Source organism: Lichenostomus cassidix, unplaced genomic scaffold (assembly GCF_008360975.1).
Source record: "Lichenostomus cassidix isolate B80296 unplaced genomic scaffold, HeHo_3.0 HiC_scaffold_57, whole genome shotgun sequence".
In the NCBI taxonomy this organism is placed as follows: domain Eukaryota; kingdom Metazoa; phylum Chordata; class Aves; order Passeriformes; family Meliphagidae; genus Lichenostomus; species Lichenostomus cassidix.
In genome coordinates this window covers 12,155-38,111 of record NW_028147574.1, presented here as the reverse complement: position 1 = coordinate 38,111, position 25,957 = coordinate 12,155, and the positions used below count along the sequence as shown (strand labels likewise).

General features: G+C 41.9%; 1 protein-coding gene across 6 annotated transcripts; it reads right to left on the bottom strand.

Annotated features, from left to right (window-relative positions):
* Positions 1–762: 762 nt before the first annotated feature.
* Positions 763–25,957, bottom strand: LOC146422033 (biotin--protein ligase-like). Of its 6 annotated transcripts, XM_085046787.1 has the most exons (7): positions 25,829–25,957; positions 25,330–25,514; positions 17,723–17,875; positions 14,880–15,042; positions 12,266–13,179; positions 9,298–9,480; positions 4,944–5,132 (listed from the first exon to the last, which is right to left on the bottom strand). In XM_085046787.1, exons 2-7 carry the CDS (start codon positions 25,420–25,422, stop codon positions 4,998–5,000), a joined length of 1,641 nt encoding a protein of 546 aa, XP_084902913.1. In that variant the 5' UTR covers positions 25,423–25,514; positions 25,829–25,957; the 3' UTR covers positions 4,944–4,997. The 6 variants fall into 6 exon arrangements, with proteins under 6 accessions (XP_084902911.1, XP_084902913.1, XP_084902910.1 ...); XM_085046785.1 differs by lacking the exons at positions 4,944–5,132; positions 25,330–25,514; positions 25,829–25,957 and adding exons at positions 763–1,116; positions 20,841–21,365; XM_085046784.1 differs by lacking the exons at positions 25,330–25,514; positions 25,829–25,957 and adding an exon at positions 20,841–21,365 and having other exon boundaries at positions 4,945–5,132.

The following is a 25,957-nucleotide window of genomic DNA, read 5'->3' as shown; positions in this document are numbered from 1 at the left end:
CATTTCCATCGATTCTGACTCCATGGAAATGCTGAGCTATGCTCCCAAAAAATAGACCTTAAAACTCTGAGGATCTTTAAGATGTTTTTCAGTTCCTAAAACTTGACTTTATTCCACCAAACATAGCTCTTTAACAGGAGACACTTTCTCCAGCTCTAACTTTTTCTACTTATCACCTATTCATCGGTTGAATGGTAAATCACAAAAGGAATTGTGATTAATTTCTCTGCTGCAAGTGTAACACCAGAACACTTTATGACAAAAAAGAATTGTTCAGTAATACACATTAATATCCATATGCATCCATATATATCCATAACCTCTCTCTCTTTCCCTCGGCAAATTAAATTATTTTTATTTCCATTCTCTGTCTGAAGTTGTTTAGATGTGGAATTCTGTTAGTAAGTCTATACTGAGGGGCAAAGAGCTGACTAAAAATTTACATGTGGGTTGTTTGTCCAGCAAATGTTTTGAGACTCAGCAATCTGTGAATTCACTTCTAAACATTTTGGTTTCTAAATAATCTAAACTCCAACTTTTAGCTCTCACCACATGCAAAAATCATTGATTTATTACAATTAATACTCTCAGACTGAAGAAAATATTCTTTTCCTTGTTAAAATCTCCCTGATACTGATCCTGCCAATGCTTGGCTGTCGCTAGTATTTTAATTATACATTTATCCATTTTTCTAAATCAAGAAGCGTATTTTGAAATGTTTTCTGGAGTTACTCTTAAACATTTCTCAGCTAAGTCCAACAGCCCAATTCAGCCCAGACTTGAGAACCAACACACCCTAGATATGGAAAGTGACTCTCAATAAACCAGGCTGTAAAAACCCAGCGTTGTCCCACATTTCAGCCAAACCATCACTCCAAAGCAGCACCATTTTTACAGCTAAAATTACTAGATATATATATATATAACAACTAGCAGCTGCAGGGAAGGCTAGAAAATGCAATAATAATAAAGTTGTTTTCTCTCCATTCAAGCCTTGCTCCTTACCTCTGCTCTTCAGCTGCTGCCCCATTCCCCTCTCTCCTCCTCCCTCACTGCCTCTGCTTTTTCATCTGCTATCAAACCAGATCCTCCAGCTCTTCCTCCTGCATTTTTCCTCTCCCCAAAAAAAAAAAAAAAAAGTTCTTATCCTCATCAGTCAAGGAGCATGCTCTGATTTACACACTCCGTGGAGAACTCTCATCCCAGCTTTTCTCAGGGCTGCAGTTCTTCTCTGGTCTCCTCTGGCCCTTGATTTATTTTTATTATCTTGTGTAATAATTGAGTAAGAAATGGGTAAAGAAAGGAGAGCATTTCTGGAATTTGAGGTTGCCAATATGGCTAATATAATTATAGTCATAATAGTCATTGCCAATATGGCTAATGTAATAGAATTACACACAGATTTAAAAAATATGTGTTTTTTTAGACATATTAACACACATAGACAAGTCTGTATATAGAATTATGGAATTATACAGCTGCAGGACCAATTTCATCACTGCTGTGGATCCTCTTGGAAATGCTGGCAGAGATACAACTGTGCCCAGCTGAAATTCCCAAAATTAAATCATGCCATAGCTCTGCATGATCTAACTGTAAAAACCCAGGTTGCCCTGACAGACCTTTACCCAGGACACTTTTCCTGGCAGAATTAAAACACATTTACCATGAAAACAGACAGCACAAGGCGTATTCTGATTTTTTTTTTTTCCCTTCTGAGAAAACCTTGCCTGGATATTCCTGTAAATCCTTTGTCACTCCTGTCACCAGCCCCAGTGCCAAGTGACTACAGTGGTTTATTAAAGTGGAATACATTCTGCTGGTGGAACACCCACTGCAAGCCCCCCCAAAAAAAAAAAAAAGAGATTTCACAGGGCAGTTGCACTACAAACTACAGCAAACTTTCTGATTTCAGCCAACAGCTGCTCTTTAATCAGCTTCTCACTCTAAGAACTGCGTTGTGTCAGCCAGATAGGCACATGCCAAATCCCTCTCCCCCTGCACCTGGAATTTCCTGATTTCCTCACGATGTCAGAAATCATCGCTGAAAATGAACTGTCACAGGATAAACATGACAGAAGCTCTAAGTCAGGCCCTTCCCCATCAGCTGCTGGCACAAGTCACACCTGGTGATGTTTTTCTGGAGTCTCTGTCCAGTGACAAACTCTGAGAACACCCCAGTGTCTTTTAAATCATTAATTAAACTCCCATCCTAACTCTCCACTATAAATTCAGCTCCATAAACTTCAATAACAAGCTTCGTGTTGCAGACAGATTTTTTTTCTGCTAACACTACTGCATAATTGACAATTTCTGAACTGTCAAAGGGAAAAAAAAATACACATTCAGAAGACCTGAACTTTGCAAACTCAGTGTTTCAAAAACAGCTGAAGTTGGAATTTTTATCTTTTTGAAGAGCGATAGGAGAAGATGTTACTACTGCCTCTGGGTTATATATATAAATATATTACTTAAATTTTTTCTGATTAGAATATATAGATTAAATACATTCTGTGGCCCTAAAAGTGAAGGCACAAAAGGAACCCTAAGGAAAGTGTCAGAGCAGCAGCACAACAATCTCCCATTGTGGGAAGGAGGCGTCATTTCTGAGCAATGGTAACCCGATAGGATCTCACTGCGCTCCAGCTGATGCCAAGGCTGCTCTCATTTTCCCCCTCTCACTTCCATAAATTAGCTGCAGGACAGCCAGGGAATCTCGGGGTTTTTAGGGTTGGAAGTGCTCCACTTTTGTCAGCTCTGGCGCGGTGAGGTCAGGGTGGTGCTGAATGTTTGTCCCAAGTTTGGGATTGCTGCTCCCCAAAATCCCACCTGCTCCGGGACTGCCTTGACCCCAAAGGCTTTATCAGGAGTGCTGAGAGAGATAAAACCCACACCCAGACAATTCCAGGGCAGCCCTGACCCCAGATAAAATCCACACCCAGACACTTTCATTCCAGCCTTCACACCAAGGCAGTGTGACACCTGAATTTGGATCAATCTGCCGCTGCAGGTTTCACTTTTTAAGTTAAGATTCCCACTGCAAAAAACTATGAAAACTCAGCCTGACACCCTCTGCTGAATAAACTGAAATAAATAAATTCAGATTCCCACTACAAACCCCAAAATAAACTGAAACTATGAAAACTCAGCCTGACACCAACACCCAAAAAACCACTCAGCCCTGGTGCTGCTCTCTGTCATCTCAGGAGTGAGAAGTCAGCAGCAGAGCGAGATCGCAAATGTTTCAAATATATATTACATAAGCCATTCTGGGGGGGGATAATAAAATTTTCCATTCTCTCCAGTACAGAAGGAACATGCCTGGTGAGGAAAGTAGTTCTGAAGTATCATGCACACTGACTTGAAGCCAGCCTTGAAACATGAGAGAATCCAATTCCGTGAGTGGCACTTTGGGCAGATGCCAGCACATCATCATTTCATATCACACTCAGCTCCACACAGGGATTAACTGCTGCTCCCTACAAAAGGCATTAACTCGGAGTTCTCACCGCAGCATAAAGACCCTTTTGATGCAGATTGCTATAAACAACAGATTTTCCCTCACTCCTCAAAGCTCCCTGCGCTTTCCAAGCCATCCTCAAAAGCGTTTATTGAATCAATACATGGCCCAGAAGTTGTTTACAAACCCTAATGCAAAGGAAGAATGCTGCTCATTATCATGTGCCTACAAATGTTCCTTTAAACAGGAACAGCATGTTTGCTGCCATCCTGCAAGGAGGAAAACACCCTTTTAGGCAGGGAAGTGCAAAAGAAAGGCAAGGTTTGCCAGATTTCCCTTTCCCCTAAATACATGGGGAATATTCCCTGGAGATAAATAACAAAAAAAAGGGAAAAGGTATCTTTGAGCACAAGCTGGAATGAGTTGGCTCCATGTTTGGAGTTCCCAGCAAGATTTCTTAATTGGAAATGTTTTCCTGAATTCTGACACTACAAGCCATCGATTCCTGTGGAATTTCAAATGCTGCTTTAAAACTGTGGAAATACAACACAGAGCAGTTGCAAAGATATTCGAATGCAAATCCACACACAACACACTCTGCATAAAATGCTTTCCATCCCTTCCTTGGTTTTTTTCCCCTCGAAATCCAGCTCAGAGGTGTCCCCTGGTGGGCAAACACCTTCCCTCACTGCTGGAAAAGCCACAGCTGCATCCAGATTTGGGAACAGCAGAGATTCCTGGTGATTTTCATAGGATGCCAACAGCAATGTGGCTCAGCTGGGCACTGGGCAGGACTGGAATCACAGGTGAATGAACTGGAAATACAGGCAGCATCCCAGATTTCCCCCAAAAAACAGCTCCAGGAAGAAGGATGAAGAAATTTTCAGGAGTGAAGAAATCAAGAGGTAATCCAACCTGCTAATAATTAGAGAATTCCAGAATGGTTTGGGGTGGAAGGACCTTAAATCTCATCCACCTCCCACTGTCCCAGGCTGCTCCAAGCCCCACACCCAACCTGGCCTTGGACACTGCCAGGAATAAAAAGCTGATTTTTTTTTTCTGCAAGTTTTTGTTACAAAGAAACAAAAGTGAATTTCAGGGAAGAACACAAAACAAAGCCACAGGCAATTCAAAGCCCTGCAACCCAACCAAAACCTTTGAATTTATGATGGCAAAGAGCCCTAAATCCACAGAGTAAAATTACAGATTTGACTTGATAGCAGTTATCAGTCCTTGGGTGAAGTTTTACAAATCTATTAAATTGAGTTCCCAAAACCAGGAAGGTGCTTCAGCAAATACACATTTTTACTGGTAAAGATCCATTTACATTGCTTTATCTCATTCTTTCTTTCCTTGAAGAAATTTTGCCTTAAAATATAGTTTTATTTCTAGCCAAGAGACAAACTGGGAAAAGCCTTCAAGTACAAAGATTTTTACTCATTTCAAATAACACATATAATACATTTTAACAGGCAAAAAGTGCTAGACACAAATGACTTATCAGTGATTTATTCAGGTCTCCCACACGGCCTGCTGCTCATTCAACATTTTTCTCAGCTCTTCTGTTATTTCTGAGCCAGAGAAAAGGGCAAATTTTCCTTTCTGGAATAAATAATTCCAAAAAGCTCTTGTTTTTTGTCCTCCTGTCTGTAAGGCAGGGATGATGATCGTGCTTTGAGGATAAGAGAAAACAAGGAAATCTTTTTGTAGATCATACATAAACCAAAAACTTTCAAGTTTCAGAGCAACCACCCTGTTTTTCAAACTTTTTTAAAACCCCTGAAGTCTCCCAGTTGAATCTCAAACCCATGAACATGCAGGGAAACATTTCAGAGCCAATTGTCTCCAAATGCACCCTGAAATCCAGGTTCATTATAGTGTTAGCTGGGAGTTCGAGTTTCCCATCCTCAAAGGAAGATTTACTCAGGATAAAGTCACTCCACAGCCTCTTGGCTGACATCATGGAGCTGGAATTTAAAAATCAGACAAGTCCATCCCAGAACCAAGACATGGAAATCTGCTCTGGCTGAGCTGATTCTGCTCCAGCTACTGAGTTACTCACAAATACAAAGAATTCTGAGCCTGAGGAGTTTCTACTCAAGTTTTAAGATGCTTCAGATGAGAAAAAGTGTGGTTTTAACAATTCCTAAAGGGAATAATCACTGCTGGGACAAATCTCATCCTTCAAGGAGTAAATCCTCGGTTTGAAATGGAGGAGATGTTCTGCTGCAACTCACAGCAATAAAACCCAATCCTGGCATTTATGTCTGAAAAGTTATCCTTGGGGATGGCTGAAGGAGCAAATATTTCAGAGCTGAGAGGCAAAGCTGCAGAAAAAATCAGCTCTCCATGCTCAGAGCTGCCACTGAACATGTGGGTGCCAGACGACAGGATTAGGGGTTGGACACTGCAGGGACACTGAATTTCCAGAGGGAAATTCTCTCCATTTGCTCTGCAGCACAGCAAGGAGAGAGGAAAAGACTAAAGTGGTGTGTTTTGAAACCGATATTTGCCTCCAAAATTATGATAAATTACATTTATCATCAAATCATGTAGAATTAATTCAACTTTTTTCCATTGTTTTTCATTCAACCACTACCTTTATTATTCTTATAGCAAAAATCTCACTGCTAAGAACCAAACCTCTTAAAAATGGACTTGAGCCTCCATTATTCAGACAGCAGAGCTTTTATTTAAATTTAAAATAGAATAATTCCAGTTCTGCTCATGTTCTGTTGGCTTTTTTTAATCCATGCAGCAGCACTGTGGTTTACAAGGTCACTGATAACCACATGAACTGGAAATGAAAACTTCAAATTGTGAAGCCTAAGGTGGAAAAGAACAAAAATTTCCAATCCACACCTCAGGAAAAGCTTCAAATTCCACTGCAAAATGCACCAAGCAAGACTCACAGAGTGGAGAGGAAGATCTGAAATTCTTAATAATCAGATTTGTATCAACCAGCAGCATTGGGTTGATAGGATTTTTAACAGCTGCTCAACAATGATGTTGAAAAACACAGATTGTGGAGGAGTTTAATTAATTAATTAAAGGAAAATTCAGGAGAATTGGTTCTTATAGAACAAACATTCCTATAAAACAAACCAAATAATTGGAGAATTATTCTTGGTTGATAGAACAAAGTTGAGAATTTTATTTGATGCCCACAGTGGAGCAGAAAACAGCTCTGAAAGAAAAAGTTCTGAAATGATGAAAGGTGGAAGAGACACCAAGGAAATCACAGAGATCAGGGTTTAAAATGAAGAACAAAACTCACCAAACCAGCACTTCAAACTGAAAGAATTTTAAAATTACCCAAAAAAAACCCCAACAAAAACCCTTGACTTTATTTTTTCTTAAAGGAGTAGAAAATGCAGAACAAAACCAATTATTATTTCTTCCACACAAGCAAAAGGAGCTTGAAGTTCCTAAAATTCATTAGAAAATCCTGAGGGGTGAGAGGAACCAGCAGTTTTTAAACACAATGGTGGAGATGGAAACTCCAATTTGGGCTGAGAAATCATTCCTGAACTGTCAAATCTTGGGAACAATAAAAATATTTGTCATTATTTTTGGAGCTGTTAACAGGACCTTGAGCTTGTTTGATCATTAACTGACTCATTATGGGGTTTTTATTACAGGGATGTCTGTGAAAAACAGCCCAAAAGCACTTGCTGTCAATAAAATGAAGGATTTCCTCAGAGAATTCACATTTTTAGTATCTCCTGGCTCTCTGGGAAAGCAAGGAGACCTATGGAGAACATGATGGATGGAGAAAAATAAATACTGTGTGAGAAAGCTAAACTATTAACATCATTTATTCATTTCTATTATTATTTATGCATTATTTATTTTAATGTGCTCTCTCTTCATTAGCAGCTGTAGGTGTTACACACAAGTTGCAACTTCCTTTTACAGAACATTCTGGAAGTTTATCATGGCTAAAGGGAAAGACATTGAAGTAATGATTACACAGAGCAAAACTACCATTAAAATATGAACAAATAAAATGTGAATAAAACAAATAAAATCACTTTAAACCACATTGAAAGTTCATAAAATGTATTAATAAAATAATTTATTAATAGGATTTATGAGTAAAATTAAAAACTAATTGTGGTATAAACTTCAACTGAAGAATATATAATTAAAATATCTTTACTAAATGGTCTGCAACCCTGGAATGGCCACTAGATGGCAAGTTTGGATAGAAATGAGCTGAATTTTCATTCATGGCACGTTTGGAAAGCCCAAGGGCAGAGGAAAGAAACAGCCATGAAAAAAAGTAAAAAAGTAGTGAAGGAGGAGAACAAAAATACAAAGAGTTCACTAAACAGGTCTTGAGTCTGGAGCACATTTAGTATTAGCCAAAAAGGCTAAATGGGTTTTAGTTTTGTTCCCACATTGCCACACAGACAGAGAATTAATTCACACATGAGTTTGAAGTGATGATTTAAAAAAAAACAAGTTAAAATCTCTGTTTTGTGTTTTCCTCCCAATTCTTCAGAGCAGTTCTCCAATGGAGGAGTCAGCATTGAGAGCTGATTATTGAATTAAAAATATTCCCAGGAAATATTCCAACATCCTCAGGAATCAAGGTCTTCCCTGTGCAATCTACTTCCCTCTTCACAATTTCCATTCCATCTTTTGCTGCCAGCTCAGGCAGAACTTTTTATCTTGATTGAAAAGACAAATAAATCCTGTTTTTTAAAGCTTTCTGCAGCACTACAGCCTCGTGTTCTGATATTGCAGAAGCATTTAAGAGTTCTTAACAGAAATATGGCAAATCTAGGTAATAGAAATATAGCAAATATATAGAAATAAAGTAAAATTAACCCTGCCCAATTTCTGCTTAAAGAAAAACTGGTTAAAATCTCTGCTTTGTGTTTTCCTCCCAGTTCTTCAGAGCAGCTCTCCAGTGGAGGAATCAGGATTGAGAGTTGACTATTAAATTACAAATATTCTCAGGAAATATTCCAACATCCTCAGGAATCAAGGTCTTCCCTGTGCAATCTACTTCCCTCTTCACAATTTCCATTTCATCTTTTGCTACTAGCTCAGGCAGAACTTTTTATCTTGATTTAAAAGACAAATAAATCCTGTTTTTTAAAGCTTTCTGCAGCACTACAACCTCATGTTCTGATATTGCAGAAGCATTAAAGGGTTCTTAACAGAAGTATGGCAAATCTAGGAAATAGAAATACAGCAAATATATAGAAATATAGTAAAATTAACCCTGCCCAATTTCTGCTTTAAAGAAAAACTGGTTAAAATCTCTGCTTTGTATATTCCTCCCAATTCTTCAGAGCAGTTCTCCAATGGAGGAGTCCAGAATTGACAGCTGACTATTAAATTACAAATATTCCAACATCCTCAGGAATCAAGGATGTGCAATCCTACTTCCCTCTTCACAATTTCCATTCCATCTTTTGCTGCCAGCCCGGGCAGAACTTTTTATCTTGATTTAAAAGAAAAATTAATCCTGTTTTTTAAATAAGTTCTTTCTGCAGCACTACAGCCTTGTGTTCTGATAGTGCAGAAGCATTAAAGAGCTCCTAACAGAAGTATGGCAAATCTAGGAAATAGAAATATAGCAAATATATAGAAATATAGCAAATATATGGAAATATAATAAATTTAACCCTGCATGACTTCCACGTGGTGAAATTCAGAACTCCTTCAAGCAGGGAACAAAACAGAGATGGATTAGAAATTCAATTTTTTGCTTACCTGTAATATTTGTACCAAACTCTCCCAACAAAAATCCCACACTAGGAGCAAGATGAGGATCAGAAAACCCTGAATTTGCCTTGCAGGGTAAATCCCAAAAGCCTTACCTCATCTGGAGAGAGCAGGTAAATGGGAGTTAACTCAGGGATTTCACTCAGTTCACAGCTCAGGCCAAGGGATGTCAGGATCTCCCTGAGAACTTCATATCTCTTGGAATTGCTCATCTTGAGCAAATTAAATTCCTCTTCAGTTTGCACTTCCATGGAATTGCTGTCCAGCTCCAAGTGGGCCTGGCAGGACAGAAAAAAAATAAATAAAATCAGTTTCCATTTCAGGGATCACAGCTGCCAGAACTTCTCTTCCTTAAAACTTCTCTTCTTTATAAGCTTCTCCTGGAGGAGTTGATCAAACTTGTATTTACTAACTTAAATTTTAAAAAATTCTTCCCAAAACTTCTCTTCTTTATAAGCTTCTCCTGGAGGAGTTGATTAAACTTGTATTTACTAACTTATTAAATTTAACCTTCTGCTTTTCAGCTCTCCTAGAACCCACAGTAAGGTTGGTTGTATTCTGGCTTGGACAAGAGCAGATTTCCATTAAAACTGAAATTCTATTAAAATTGAAATTCCATTAAAATCGAAATTCCATTAAAATTATGTTAAAATTGGAAGAGCTTTACTAGAGGTTGTGCAAGATATGGAGAACTCAGGTAAATAACATGAATTAAGCTGAAATCAGTGAATTTAAACAAATGCTGCTGTCTAAAAAAGTTATTTTTGCACCTGCTAGAAAATCACTCCTCAGGGCTGAAGGAGATCTTAAATGTAGAAATTAAATGCAAAAGAAAAAAAAATTCCTTCACAGACCTCCTTTTTGGCTCATTTTTTTCTGCTTTTCCTTTTAAGTTTGTTTTTTAAGTGTTACAAGATATTTCAAAGCCCTTGTACTCTGCGGATCCATTTAATGCTATTAAACAAAGCTATTATTTTTGTTTGCTTCTTCCATTTTGCACCATTTAATGATGTTCTCTGTGATTTATATATTTTTATTGAAATTCAGGGAAATTAGTAGATGTTGCTGCCACTGGATCCCTGGAGGTGTCCAAGGCCAGGCTGGACATTGGTCTGGGACAGAGCAAGGTGTCCCTGGGGATGATTTAAAAATCCTTAAAATGGGATAATTTTAAAATCCTTTCCAACCCAAACCACTCCACGACCCTAAAAAATAAATTAAAAATGGGACAGGACACACCCACCCACTAGGAGAGTACAGAAAAAAGGGCAACCAAATCTGCAAGAATATTTAACAGCTGATGTCACTGCCTGTCCCCTGAAGAGAAAACAATAAGGGCTTTTCAAATCCAGACTGGAAGTCATTTCCAATTATAAAACGACACACTAATCCTTTTAATCTGATTTTTGAAGCTGGGCTGTAATGCCCTTTTTTATTTCCTGGGGAAAACCTCAGGAGTATTAAGTTTTACTCCAGCAGGAGGATCAATTTAAAGGGTGCAGCAAAGCAGAACTTGCAGGAAGAGTAGCTAATCAATTTTCTAGCACATGGGTGGCAGAGCTGCCATAAAAAAAAGCCATAAACACACCACTTGGTCTAACAGAGCTGCCAAAAATCCAGCAGATTTAAGCTGATAAGAGACAAAAAAACACTTCTAAGAAACCCCTGAATATTTTTGAGCTTTGTAATTGCAGTGAGAGTGTTGATATTTGATCCCTGAGCAGTTAAATTTCAGTGCTCTGGGCTCCTGAGAATGTTCTCCTCTACCTAAAATATTGGTAAAAATAGAATCTTTCACCAAGTTTGTTCATATTAGTCTCTTATATTCCTCAACTGCAGGTAAATAAATCTTGTTCTGCTTTTCTCAGTGTGTTTGGCAGATTTATTTTCTAAACTACCTCTTATCAGCCTTTCCAGCACTCAGAGCTTTAGCTGGGAATATTTAAATAATTTTAGAAAATCAGTGATCAATGTTTACCTTTCTGTGGAAGCTTCCTCCCCATTACCCAGAAAGTAGAATTAAGAAAAAAATATTAGGAACACTTGAACTTCTCTGTAGTTTAATTTTTGATGGTTTTCTTGGGCTGTTGGTTTTGATTTTTTTTTAACCACAGATCCCAATCCCATAACACTGGAGAGGCACTGATTTCCTGGGGTATCATTCTGAAGTGGAATGAATAAGATTTTGGCTCATCCTAGACTCCCCAATTCCATCCCCAGGTGCCCTGAGCTATTTGACAGGTGCAGAATGCTAAACATTTAAAACTTTAAAGGCTCAATAAGGACTCAGGAAACAAAAAATCAAGTTCCCAGCAAGGTTCATTTCACACTTCTTGCTTTGCCAGAATTCCTATTTTTGTAAGGATTTTGTGGGATGTATTTCCCACCTCCCCAAATCTGCTCAAGCTGTGTCACTGCACAACTTCCAGCAGGCAGAGAGGGAAATCAATCTGACACAATCCCAGAATAGCTGGGGCTGGAAAGGACCTCTGGAGATGATCCAATCCAACCCCTGCTGGTCTGGTGGGGATGCTGTGGCACCATCCTCTGGCACCCCTGGAGATATTTCTATGGATTGAGGAGTAAAATTCCTGCTTCCCACACAAACCTGCTGCTCTTTGCTCTACCACCCTCTGGGATTTTGTGTGACCTACACAAGCCTGGTGGTGACAACCAGGAATGAACAGCAGTGACATTCCCATTCTTTAGGAGCAAGTGAAACCCATCCTGCATTTGGATTCTCTGTACATCCAGGACATTTATCCAGTTATACCTCAGGGCATAGGGAGGCAAAGAATTCCCAGAGAAGCTGTGGCTGCCCCTGGATCCCTGGCAGTGTCCAAGGCCAGGCTGGACATTGGGGCTTGGAGCAGCCTGGGACAGTGGAAGGTGTCACCATGCCAGGGGTGGCACTGGATGGGATTTAATGTCCCTTCCAACCCAACCCATTCCATGATTCCAAACCTCCCCTGGACAGGAACCCTCCAGAACATGCAATGGGAACATTTTTAGGATTGCACACCATGCAGCAATGAGGAAATGAACATTCCCTGCTCACAGTACCTGGCAAAGGATGGCTTCTCCTCCACTGCTCCCATAAGCCAGATGCACAATAATTATGTCTTTATCAGCATTATTCAATCGACTCAATGCCTTCACCTTGCTGGGCTCTTCCTTCCCCCTCTGCTCAAACACACAGCCACTGACCAGGAGGTTCAGCTTCACCTCACTGCTGTCCTTCTTCCACACCACCAGCTCATGGACAACCTTCCTCAGCTTGTTCCTGTGCTTTATCTGCACACCTCCGAACGTGAAGGACGAGGAAAACCCCAGAATCTTCCCACCTTTGGACAAAAATCTCATGAACTGCTCGTGGTGCCCCTCAGGAATGGCATCCTCTGTGGCAATGACCAGCAGCAGGGAGTTGTCAACCCAGGGAGCTTTGAGCACTTGCTCCTGCTGCAGCTGATAGATGGTGTAGCTCTCAGCATCGATGCATTCCCTCAGGACTGACCTCACCTGCTCAAATCTCCCTTTGGCAGCCTCAGAGCCCAGGTAAATCAGTATATTAGGGGGTTTCCCAGCGAGGTTTATCCTCTTTATTCCTTTTTCCAGGCATTCCTCCTTCTCCTCCTCAGCTTTGCTGCTGCAGTCGTCGGGCAGCTCGGGGATGTTTTCTGCAGAGGCGAATTTCACCGACTCAATGGTGCTGTTCTCCAGCTGCAGGCACTCGTGGCAGCTGGAAAGGTGCAGGTGGTGATGTTCTCCAGCTCCTGCCTCCCTGCCAGGCAGCCTGGGGGATTCATCCTCACTCTCCCTGCCTTCCTCCAGCCTGGATTTCTCCTCCTCACCTCGTCCTGCAGGCTCTGCCAGTCCTGACTGGAGAGGGTTTAGCGCATCCATGGCTGCACTTTTCTCTTTCAGGGATGGTGCTTCCTGTGCCAACTCCTTCAGGGCAGATTCCTGCAGATGGACAGCTGGGGAAGGGGAAAGAAAAACAAAAACAGGGCTTAGCATAATGATATTAAAAAATAAATATCATTAACGCAGCAGGATTTAATTCAATTTCACTACAAATGCTCCATAACAGCAATAATTTCATTTGCTTTGACACACCAAGCTCTATTTTCCCCCCAGAACAACATAAATTTACACTCCTAACACAAATCTAAAGACAAAACAAAGCAAAGCAAGTACCTCTGGAAAAATCCTGCTCTTTCAGGGAGGGCAGGGTTTAAAATAACTTGCTGCTGTTTTGAAATAAACTGTTTTGAAATAAGCTAACAAAGTGATGGCATTGGGTAAGAGACAGATATTGAACCACGTCCCTCGCATTGCTGAAGCTGCAGATAAAGGTTTGGCACGAGAAAAGGCAGAAAAAAGAATATTTGAAATTATTTTAGTCTGTAGAAAAGGAGAAAAACCCACCCATAGCAAGATTTGGGAGCTAAGAATCCAAGGGAAAACCAGAAAATAGGAACAACTGTAAACATTCCCCTTTTTCCCTGAAAATGATAGAAATGCAAAGATAAATATGATTGGTGGCAAATAGAAGTGAGGAAAGGATGAGCAAAGATGATTATTGTCAGCAAGAAACATGCAGAGCAGACTAAGGAAGAGGAAAAAGAGAAAAAATATTCTTCACAAGGGAAGGTTTCTTCAGCTGCTGAGCCATGAAAATACTTCAGGTCTGAAAAATTTTACTCCATAAAAATTCTTCTCCACTCCGACAAAACCAAATGAACTTATAAACTTCTAATTCAAGGAGAAACTTGATGAACAAAATTGTGTTACAATATATCAGGTCCCAGTTTAATCCCTTTCCTTATGAAATGGCAGAATTTCCCATCAGACACATCTGGGAGTGTATTGCTATCCTCCTGCACTCCAGATAAATGTTGTGGATTTTGCCCTTCTTTAATTTCTGCCAGTGAATTATGATTTATGTTTAAAAAAAAAGGGCAAAGCAAATAAAAATCCCATAAAAAACCAAATCAAAACACAACAAAAAGCAAAAAACAACTGAACAAAAAATACCCCACCCAAAGAAAAACAAAAACAAAAAAAAAAACAATTGAAAAAAAAGCCAAAACAAAGAAACCCACCAAAATTGTTCTCAATCCATGTTTAGCTTTGAAGACACTTTTATTACCAATAAGAAAATAAGAACATTTGCCTAAAAAACTTCTGGGTTTGTTTTTCTTGTTTGTTTAGTTGTTTTGAATATTTCATATAAGAAAAAAGAGAACATTTGCTTAAACTTCTGGGTTTGTGTTTCTAGGTTGTGTTGTTGGTTTTGTTTTTGTTTTTTTTAATAGGTTTGTTAATCTAACAGAAAAGACTTAGAGAAACAATATTTTCTAACTTCTGCTTTGCAGCAAGCTGGGACAGTGAAAGGTGTCCCTGCCCATGGCAGAGGAGGGAATAAATTACCTTTAAGGTCCTTCCCAACCCAAACCATTCCGTGATCCTATAAAACTAAATTAATTTTATTAAACTAATTTCATTTAATTAAAATTAAAGCAGGGATCAACACACTGGAAACCCAACAGGAAGCAAACACTGTCAAAATAAATACAATTTTTTTTTAAGTAGATATAAAGACTACATGAAAAACCCTAAAATAATCATAAATCAAAGCTGTTGAGCTGTTAAAAAGGATCAGGAGGATACTTACAAACAATCCTGTGTGGCACCATCCCGTTATCCATCCTCAGCCTGTCTTCCAGGAAGGCTATCCCAAGGCTACTGAAATTATCTACACTTGCTTCAGCAATTAACTTAAAAGGTTCACCAGGTTTATAGGCCAAGGGTGAACAAAAGTCTGACCACTTCACAATCTAGAACAGAGCATATGGATGGCTTTCAGTTGGGAAAGGTTATGGAGAAACACCCAAAAAGCAGCAATATTGGGAGTTGGACTGCAGGAGGTTGGAGCGGAACACAAGGAATTTAATGAGGAATGGTTGTTTTAGGCAGCAAAGATTGAGCCCTGAAATTCTCCTGGTTCTGGAAAAGAATCACTGCAATATCCACACCCAGTGTTGGGAGAAAATTGGGAATATAAAGGAATCATTCCCAAAGATCAAGGCTTTAAAAGTTTTGAGCAACAAAACAGCAGCAGAGCATTGTCACATTCTGCAAGAAAAATTCCATTTGGGTTGATTTCCTTCAGCACAAATTCTAAGCAAGAATGCTGACAAAACTAACAAAAGTAAACTACTAGGGTTTAATAAAAATGAGCAGAAGTATTAACCAAACCCCAAGGGTTCAAGCTGTTTATCTACACCAAAAATTCCTTTCTCCAGGAAAGAAAAATCACACAAGTAGGAGACACAATTGGACACACTTGTTCTCCCATGAAGGAATTTTTAGACAACAAAGCAGCACCTGCCTTCAGGACCTAAAAAAAAACAAAACCAGACTTTGCCATGCATTATGTTCCAAAAACCAGGAGACAAAGTGCAATTCCCACAGAGCAGCTGCAGCACTTTGACTGCAGCACTTCCATGAGGTTCACCTTTTATCACCACACACAAGATGAAAAACACTGATTAAAGTAAGGAAAAACACCTACTATGGATGCACAAACTGAAGGTGAGCTGTCAGTTCTTTCATTTATTCGTAATTAGCCTATCAGCAAAACGTACCTTTTCATTTACAGCAGTTAAATGGTTTACACAACACCCCAAAAAATTCTGATTTTGTGCTCTTTCCCGAGGAAACAAGAGGAAAGAACAAACATGCAACCCTAATGGTTCTGTCTCCTTTCTCAGACATTCTCAGACACTTTCTGATTGGCACAACCCAAATGAGACCATTCAGTTAGAGAAGCACAGAATGGGTAAAAAAAGGGATTTTAGAGATCACCCAGTGTCACCCCAGCCATGGCAGGGACACCTTCCACTGTCCCAGGCTGCTCCAAGCCCCAGTGTCCAACCTGGCCTTGGACACTGCCAGGGATCCAGGGGCAGCCACAGCTTCTCTGGGAATTCCATCCCAGGGCCTCCCCACCCTGCCAGGGAACAATTCCTAATTCCCAAGATCCCATCTCTCCCTGCCCTCTGGCACTTTGCAGCCATTCCCTGTGTCCTGTCCCTGCAGCCCTTGGCAATTGTCTCTCTCCATGTTTCCTGCAGCTCCTTCAGGCACCAAAAGGCCACAATGAGGTCACCCCAAAGCTTCTCCTCTCCAGGCTGAACAATCCCAGCTCTGCCAGCCTTTCCTCCCAGCAGAGCTGCTCCATCCCTCTGCTCATCCTGCTGCCTCCTCTGCACTCTCTCCAGCAGCTCCAGCTCCTTGCTGTGCTGAGCCCCAGGGCTGGAGCAGCTCTGCAGGTGAGCTCTCAATCCACATTTATTCATGATCTTTGCACATCTAACAATAAACCTGGCTGGATAGCTTCTGACACATCCCCTATGCCAATTCTTAGTGAAAAATGTCTCTTTCAGACAGGAAAAGGGGAGCAGTATGGGGTTTTTCCCACAAGATCAGCTGCATGGTTGAATTCTGGGTTCAGCTGCAGCTCAGGGACACCAGAGCAGGTCACAGGTTCAATGTGACTCTGTGGTGGAGGCTGAGAGACTTCCAGAGCATTTAAATATCCTTTCTTATCCAAAGAACAGGTAACACCCACACCTGGAAATCACACCTGGAAAGAGCTCTATGGATGCTCTTGAGCTTTTTTTCACAGCACCAAATAAAATATCAGAGGTAAAATGCAGTTATTGCTGCACAGTGCAAATGAAATGAACACACAGAAGTATTTCACAAAGTCAAGCTCTTGCCAAAACCTATGAGCTGTAATCCTCCTCAGGCAACAATCCATTTGCTCCAGAGCAGAGCAAAAATCCTCAGAGAATACTTTCAAGCTTTCCTGCTGCGATTCAAGATCAAAATTCTGCCAGAATAAAGGATGAAAGGCCAGCTCTTAGCAAGAGATGAGAAACTATTTATACTCCTGATTTCTGAGTCCACCTCACTTTCACCAGTCACAGATCACTGATAGTGCTCCAAAAAATGGCTTTTTTGCCTAGCAATTCCCCAGGAGCAATGTGTTCCCACAGCCCCTGGCTATGGTGGCAGCCAGAGGTCCCAAAATTAAGAGCACTTCACTGCGTTCACACAGAAGAACAACAAGCAAAATAAAACAGCAGTCCTTTTCCTCTTTAGTTTTGACTTTTCTGCCTGGACTGCCGCTTTTGAGCTTTGTAAATGAAATTCATTATTAATGTCCGCGTAAGAATGCAAGATTTTCTGTCTCAAAGAAAATGAAAGCAAAACCAAGATTAAAAAAACCAACAAACCCCAAAAGAATAGACAACTAAAGCTTCAATGCAGATGGTTTTGTGGATCTTTCCACTACAAAAAAATAAAAAGAAAATAAAAATCTCTGGGTTTGTTTGAAGCATGAAATAGAACTAAATTATGATTTTAATGAAGAGATTACCTTTTTATTCCCAATAACATCACAGCATATCTGCACCACTTTCTGTGCAGGAAACAAAGGGAGGCACTCACCTCTTGTGAAGAGTCAGCTCCTTTCTGCAAGTTCTCTGTCTGGGCAGAAATGCTCTCTGTCACAAAAGCTATGTGTTCTGCTGTGAGCAACTTCTCGGGGTAAATAACAGGAGAAACGAGGAGGAAACTCCACCTGTTTAAGTCATCAAGGAACTGAAAGAGAGGGGAAAGGAAAATAAGTCTCTGTAGGAAGCAGCTGATTGAAGAATTCCTTTTTAAATTACGCCCAGCTTAAATTCAAACCTGACCCTTTCAGCCTTACAGGAAGGGTGAGGATTATTTCACTTTCCCTATGAGACAAAAAAAAAAGGATAAAGTTCTGAACCATTCCACTGGAATGCATCAAAATAAACCTAAAAGTGACAAGGCATGTTTTTCAGCCAAAGTGCAGCTTTCAGCTTTACAGGAGGAGTGAGTGGGACAGAAAACCACTGAGCCCCTGGCACTGTGACACCAGTGGGACATGTGACACCAGTGGGACATCTGCCACTGGCAACAACCCTCACTCACCTCCTCCTACTCTCCCATTCATGCTGGATATTGAATCCTCATTCATTATCGAACTCGTAAAATACGGAGAAATAATTCATTCACAATCAGTTTTTCGATAAGTTATTCTATCCACCACTCAGCAGAGCATTGGGCAAATGTTTCCTCTGCTCAATTACAAAAGGTTCTCTCTCTTGTCCTCACCAAGGAGCAAATTAAGCTCAAAATCCTGGAATAGGCAGCCCAACAAACATGTCTGAGAAACCTCAAAGCTGCTAACAATCTGTTCTCATAAAATATAACATCCATTTTTAATTCTTATGCAGATTTTGCCCTGAACCTCATTTGTGTGACATATTTGAAAAACGGCAAACATTAGAAATATCTATTTTGCTACTGCCAGGCTACAAACACACACCTTCAGTAATTCCATATAGAAGCAGAAAAGAATTCCCCTCTGGCACTAAATTCTGACACTAAATATGTTCATCACTCAAATGAAAACACAGAATATTGAGGCTCTGGGGGGAAATTCACTGATCCAACCACCCTCAGTGAGCACAGGAGCTGCACAAGCAAACACTGATTTCTCCCACAGGAAAGTGAACCGAGCTCAGGAAGCTTTAAAGTGCTTTAAACATCCCATCTGGCTAAAGATCAAACAAAAAAATACCTTTTCCAGGTTCTCATTTATGACTTGCTGGTATCTTGAGTTACTGATCACAGTCCAGCCTCACTTACAGCTACTGAGAGAGAGCAAAGGAGCTTTGCTGGCTGCCCAGAAGGCAAAAAAAAATTATCTTAGTTAAGCTTTTATCTCTTCCCAGCTGATGCCAAGAGCTCCCCAGTGATGCAAGGAGCTCTCACAGTGAAGTGCAGCACAACAAGAGCTACCCCAGGGGTTTTCAGAGTCAAACGCTGCCAACACAGAATTTAAAGAGACAAAAACATATTGAATAACAGCCCTGAGTTTAAGCCAAACTTCATGCCAGGCTGCAATCCCTCAGAGGGCTTCCCAAGTCCCAATAAACAGAAATAAACGGGGCAGATTATAAAATCAGTCTGCGTGAATAACGCTGCAGACAGGAAAAAATGTGCTTGCTGTGCAAAGACTGAGGTGAAGCTGGTTCAGAAATGAGCAGGAGTGGAGCAAAGAACAGCAGAAATCACTTGAAATCCTCTTCAGGAAACAATAATCCAGGGCAACTGAGGCAGAAGTCCTCCAAACACAGCTTTGTTTTGTTTTTAAGAGCTTTATTGGAATGTGGATGAAGTATTTAACTCGCCTGTGGAAGACTGAGATTGCCACCATCGCTTTTAAGTGTGAAATAATCTGTTCATTAAACAGCAAAAAAGACTGGCTTCAAATAGAACCAACTCCATCAGCATCTCTAATCTTGTTTTCCCTCACTGAAAGCTTTCTCTTTACCCGCTGAACTTCTGAAAAGCTTCTCTGCTTCCTAAAGAGCACTCAGCCAGGGACACACTCCATGAATCCCTTTCCAGCCTGGAACAACTGAAATCACTCCCAGCAACACACACATCGACATCAGCAAAGAGCAGAGATCAGGAACAGCCTTACCCACACCAATCCCAGCATTTAGCGACAAATTCAGACAAATCCAACATTCATTTAAATAATTCAGACTATCTGGGGGCATTGCCAGGGGAGTTCCACTTTAATCCTGAAAGTCAAGCAAGCTTACTTTCAGTTTTGCTTCCAGCAGTGCCAAGTGGAACTGGTTCAGGGACAGGATTTTTCCACTGTCATGAGCTGCCACAGCCTCTCCCCATCCCTGCTCATTGGTAAAAAACTGTCAGTTTCATTTTTCACCACATTTCCCACACTTAAAACAATGGGGAGAAGCACACAGCTCTCTGCAACCAAAAGCTCAGTTCACATTTCAGAACAGATCTAGCAATGTTTTAAACCTCTGACAGGGATCTTGAATGCACAAACATATTATTTTTAGACTAAAGCCTTATACATGCTCAAAGGATGTTGCTAAAATGGAAAGAGGCATTTCCCAGCGACATGGAGTGTCAGGACAAGGGGGAATGGCCTGAAACTGAAAGTGAGCAGGTTTAGATGGAATATCAGGAAGGAAATCTTCCCTGGGAGGGTGGGGAGGCCCTGTGGCTGCTGGCAGTGCCCAAGGCCAGGCTGGACAGAGCTCTGAGCCCATGGGAAGGGTTTGGAACCGGATGATCCTTAAGGTCCCTTCCAACCCCAGCCATTCTGGGATCCTGTAAAACACTCCCAAGCTTTCCTATAACCACAGCTGTCCTTGCAAAGCTGCACTTCATACACATTCAGACACACATATGTAGCACCTACAGCATCCCCCAGCCCAGTCAGCTCTAGCAAGCAGCGAAGAGAGGAAACCACACCCCAGCTAACATTTTCTACCAAAGCAAACCAAAAGCGACCGCTTGGGTCTTCCCTCTTCCTTCTCCATGGCTGTGACAGCGCGGGGGAATTCCCTCCACGCGTTATTCTTCCCAATCCCAAATCCCTGCCCGCCAGCAATCCCCGAAGATCGCAGCTCCCCGGCGCTCCGCGGGGCGGAGATGCGCATCGCCGTTACCGCGGCAACCGCCGCAGCCCCGCGCATCCCCGCGGCTCTACCTGCGCCTCGCCGGTGCAGAACACCTTCCCGCCGACGCGGAGGCAGACGCGCTCGTCGGGGTGCGGCTGCCGGGCGCAGAAGGTGAAGGAGCAGCGGGAGCGGTGCAGCCTCCGCACGGTGCTGCGGACCAGCGCGGCCGAGCGCGGCCCCCAGCGCGCCCACAGGTACAGGTAGCACAGCGTGATCAGCATGGCGGGCGCGCGGCCCCGCCCCCCGGCCGCCACGGCCAATCGGAGCGCCGTGCGTCAGTCGGGGCGGGCGCCGCTCCCAGCGCTGATTGGCTGGAGGGGCCCGGCGCGAGCCGCGCCCCGCCCCTTTTGTACCGGCCGTTCTTCCCCTCCCCTCAGCGCTCACTGCCGGCTGAGGGGAGCGAGGCGGCGCTGCCTGACGACCGAGCGCTGAGGGGAATGCGCGGTTTTGCGGAGAAAGAAGGAGTTAAAAATAATAAAGATCGCTCAAAATCGTTTAAAATGGCTCGAGGCGTTGTCTCTTTCTAACGGGTTAGTTGTTGCCGTGCTCTAGAAGACGAGGAGCAGGGGAGGTCACCTCGCTTCCGGCGCCGCGGCTCGGCTCCTCAGGGAATCGCGGAATGGTTTGGGTTAAAAGGGATTTAAAGCTCATCCAGCTCCACCCCCTGCCGTGGGCAGGGACACCCTCCACTGTCCCAGGCTGCTCCAAGCCCCAGTGTCCAACCTGGCCTTGGACACTGCCAGGGATCCAGGGGCAGCCACAGCTTCTCTGGGAATTCCATCCCAGGGCCTCCCCACCCTGCCAGGGAACAATTCCTAATTCCCAAGATCCCATCTCTCCCTGCCCTCTGGCACTTTGCAGCCATTCCCTGTGTCCTGTCCCTGCAGCCCTTGGCAATTGTCTCTCTCCATGTTTCCTGCAGCTCCTTCAGGCACCAAAAGGCCACAATGAGGTCACCCCAAAGCTTCTCCTCTCCAGGCTGAACAATCCCAGCTCTGCCAGCCTTTCCTCCCAGCAGAGCTGCTCCATCCCTCTGCTCATCCTGCTGCCTCCTCTGCACTCTCTCCAGCAGCTCCAGCTCCTTGCTGTGCTGAGCCCCAGGGCTGGAGCAGCTCTGCAGGTGAGCTCTCACCTGAGCACAGCGACACAATCCCAATCCCTCTCCTGCTGCTCACACTGCCTTGGATTCAGCCCTGGATAAATCCTGCAGCTTTTGCTCTCCAAAGCTAACACTGATGGACAACAGAAAGGATCTTGCATTGCTCAGAAATGTCTCCACACTGCTACCTGACCTTATTTCAGGGTTGATGATATTCTAAAGGAGCAGCTTCCCTTCCACCACAAACCCAGGAGAAAACAGCTGTCCACACTTCCCATCCCTGTAGCCAGCAAAGCCACAAATGAATGCATTTAATTTCGTTGGTTGCATCAAATAAAAATGGGCTGAACGCTGATGTCAGAGTGAAGAAAAGCCTGCCAGGGTATAAAACTGCAGGATTTGCATGTGCCATGCGTGCTGCAAGCACAAATTGCTCCTACAGAACATACAACAGAGGTAGCTAGTTACCCTTTACTCCTCCAGTATGCCTATGCACAAAAGTTATCAAATATTTTCTAGGAGAAGTAATCACAACACTAAGCTCTGTGAAAGGAACATGGGGATCAGCCTGATCCTGGCAGATACTTAGTGGGTGAGTGAAAAGATAAAAAAGATGAAAAATGCAGGGCTACAAGAAAGAAGCCAACACCAACATGGACTGATGTGTGACAGTTATTCTCTGAACAGGGCATGAAGCCGTAATCTTTTATTAATTTTCTGAACTCAGGGCCTTGTATATGCTTGGAAATTTCGTGGAACAGGTATTCTAAAATAGCAGTTTTATTCCTGAGTGGATCTCCGGCAGCAGCATGATGGCGCTGCAGATAAACAAGGAACAAGCTGGCCATACTCTCACGTTTCAAGTGAAAAAGATGAGAGGAAATGGCCTTAAGTTGTGCCACGGGAGATGCAGGAAAAGTTTTTTCCCTGCATGAGTGTTCAGACATTGGAATGAGCTGCCCTGGGAGGTTTGCAGTCCCTGTCTCTGGCAGTGCTCAGGAGGAGTCTGGATGTGGCCCTTGGGGACATGGTTTGGGGTGAGGGTGGTGCTGCTGGGGTGGCACTGGGTGATCCCAAAAGTCCATTCCAACCTTGATGGTTCTGTGATTCTGTGATTTTCCAGCCTGGCCTTGAACACCTCCAGGGATGGACACAATGTTGTCTCCACAATGCACAAACAGATTACAATTTCATTTGGTCAAATTTGGTCAAACAGTGTCAGTATTCTTCCTTTTCCATCTTAAGCTTCAGAAACACCAGCCTTGTGCTGCTGCCATTCCTCCACTACAGAGAGGAACAAATCCCCTGTGCTCCTCACCTGGCACCTTACAGTGCTCCTTTGTGTGACTTTATCTCATGCAGGAAGTCAAAATGCTTGCCTGGGCACATCAAAAGAAAGCAAACAAGCAAAGGATACAATTTCCAAAGAAAGCTCTCAGCTCTGGAACTCACTTTCTCCGGGTTAGTTCAACAGCTCGTGCACTGCTGACCCTCAGAGTCTGCACACAGCACAAGTGTTTGTGTAACCTGTGCAGAGAGGAACGTGCTTTGCTGAAATCTTGTGGTGTCACTGAATGCATTCAGCCCTATTATGATCATTTTTTTGTTTTTTGAGGTTCCCCTACTCTGGAAAACTTAATGAGTAAATGAGAAAACTAAATTAAAGCTCCACTGTTCAAGGGAATCTAAAGCAGAACAAGCAAAACCAGTCCCTGTTTTAAGACAAGCTCCTGCTTATGTTGATACAGAATTAATTCAGAGCTGTAAAGCTGCTCTAAGGTTTCTAGTTTCTGTTATAATGTAACTTAGACTCAATCATCACAAGCTTTGACTAAATAGAATTTTAGATTGGGAAACATTCTGTTGTTGTTATTGTTATTATTAAACCAAGGCCTTGCAGGCACCAGGGAATTTACTAAAATAGGTTTTCTGAAATAACCATGTCAATCAGCTCCTCCTTACAGGAGGGTGGAAGGAAACCTTGGAAAAAACAGGGAGTAATATTAGCCCTCAGACAGCCCAACTCTACTGTGTAAGCTCAATGTAGATGAATTTCTGATTCTGTGTTCTTTACCAAATATCAAAACTGAGCACTTTACATTAAAATTAAGTGTATTGCAAAAAGAAACCTGACTTTAGTAAATGATTTCCATGAAAATGCCAACTAAAGTTGTGTGGTTTGATTGATGAATGCTATAATGTAATATTAGCTTTTTTCCCACATGTAATTGTATTTGATTACATTACAGCTTCTTCACCAAAATTCTATTTTCGATAATTTCATAATAAATTTGGTCCTGCAGGGCTTCACCAAGAGATTTAACTGAGAATAACTTTGCACCTTCTGGAGGGTTGCATGTCAGGAGTTCAGGCTTTAGTCCTGCACTAATCTCCATGTTAGCAGAGGAATAAATCAATTATCCTCACATGCAGATCTGATTGCAAGATCACAGACATCACTTCTGTAATACAAACTCCCCTTTCAACTATCAAGTTAAATCAGGAGTAAATAAAACTAAGCTGCTGAAATTAAATATGTGTATGTCAGGCTGTAATTTAGGAAGATATTTAATTACACCTCAGGTTACTTGAGAAGTTTGCCACTTTTCCTCAGGACCTGTGCTGTTATTTAATATATATTTTCTTGTTTGAATATTATTTACTGTGTTCTTCATTTTAATAATTGCACTGATTTTGATACAGAAATGTTTAAAGGGATTGAAACTGTGCATGTTTTTTTTAATTTTTAATAGGGTACTATTTATTTATTTACAACTTCACAGATGTCACAAGGTATTTAAACATGGGAGGGAGCAGATTTAGACTGAATTCTAAATCTACTAATTCACTAATTCTACCAATTCACACTAAGTCATCAGTGGGAACTCCAAGGTCAGTGGACCATCCCTGTAGTCCTGAGGAAGTCACCAGGCCTGTCTTTAAATTCTCTGACTTTCACTATTTTTGGTATTATTTCATCTTTAAAAGCCAGGACATCAAAAGTACTTCAGTAATTAAAAAAAAATTATGCTACATTTAAAATTCTCTTCACATCTTTGTTGCACTTCTTTTAGTTCAGGACATGGCTGAGTTTTCCCAAGACATCCAAAACTCTATTAACAGAGTGTATTTAATAAAGAGCAAATTCTGATTCTGCAATAATTCAGATAATTCTGCAAATGCCCGTTCTGTAAAACATAGCCAGAAAGGTAAAAGGATATATATATATATATATATATATATATATGTGTGTGTGTTTTATCCCATGGGATTCACCAACCAAACCTAACAAAACCCCTCAGTTTCCCTAGGATTGCTCTCCCTGGAACAACCCCAAAGTGAGAGCCTATCCTACCTTTGAACTCCTTTACTCCTTTAAAAAAAAACAAATCTCCTTGAGGACATTTCCCTGCTTTTACCTGAGGAGGTGTTTGTTTTAGGGAAGTTCTTCGGGAGTTCACACAAAGGAGGGGCTGAGAGCTTCTCTCAGCTTTTCGAGCATCCAGGTCCATGGAGGGAACAGCCGGGAAGAGCTCCGGGGATTCCAGGGATTCCCGGCAGCTCCCAGCCCGGCCGGGGGAGCACCTGGGCAGGTAAGGGAATTCTTCCACGGGATAAAAAATGGAAAACATTTGCCAGCTTCAGGAGAAAAGGGGAAAATTTATTTCTGAAAATGTTCCTCTCTATTTTATATGCTGTGCTGAAGCTTCGTCCTTTTCCCTCAATATTTCAGAACTTGCAAATGAAAATTAAGGTTATGATTACCTTATTATTATTATTATTTTGATGTTTATTGAAAGCACTTTTCCATTTCCCCACTTGGATCTGTTGCTGTGCAACAGAGAAGGAAAGGACTGGTGAAAAGAACATCCAGAGCTGTGGTGACTCCAGCAAACAACAGGCAGACACAGCCCTCACCTCTCCATCTGCTCTCCTGGGTTAATTAGTTCAGATTGTCCTCCTTGGATTAATTAATGCTGCAGTTGCTGCCTCAGTAAATAACCAGGCACTGATTGACCACAGGGAATCTGTCAGAGAGGGAGGGAG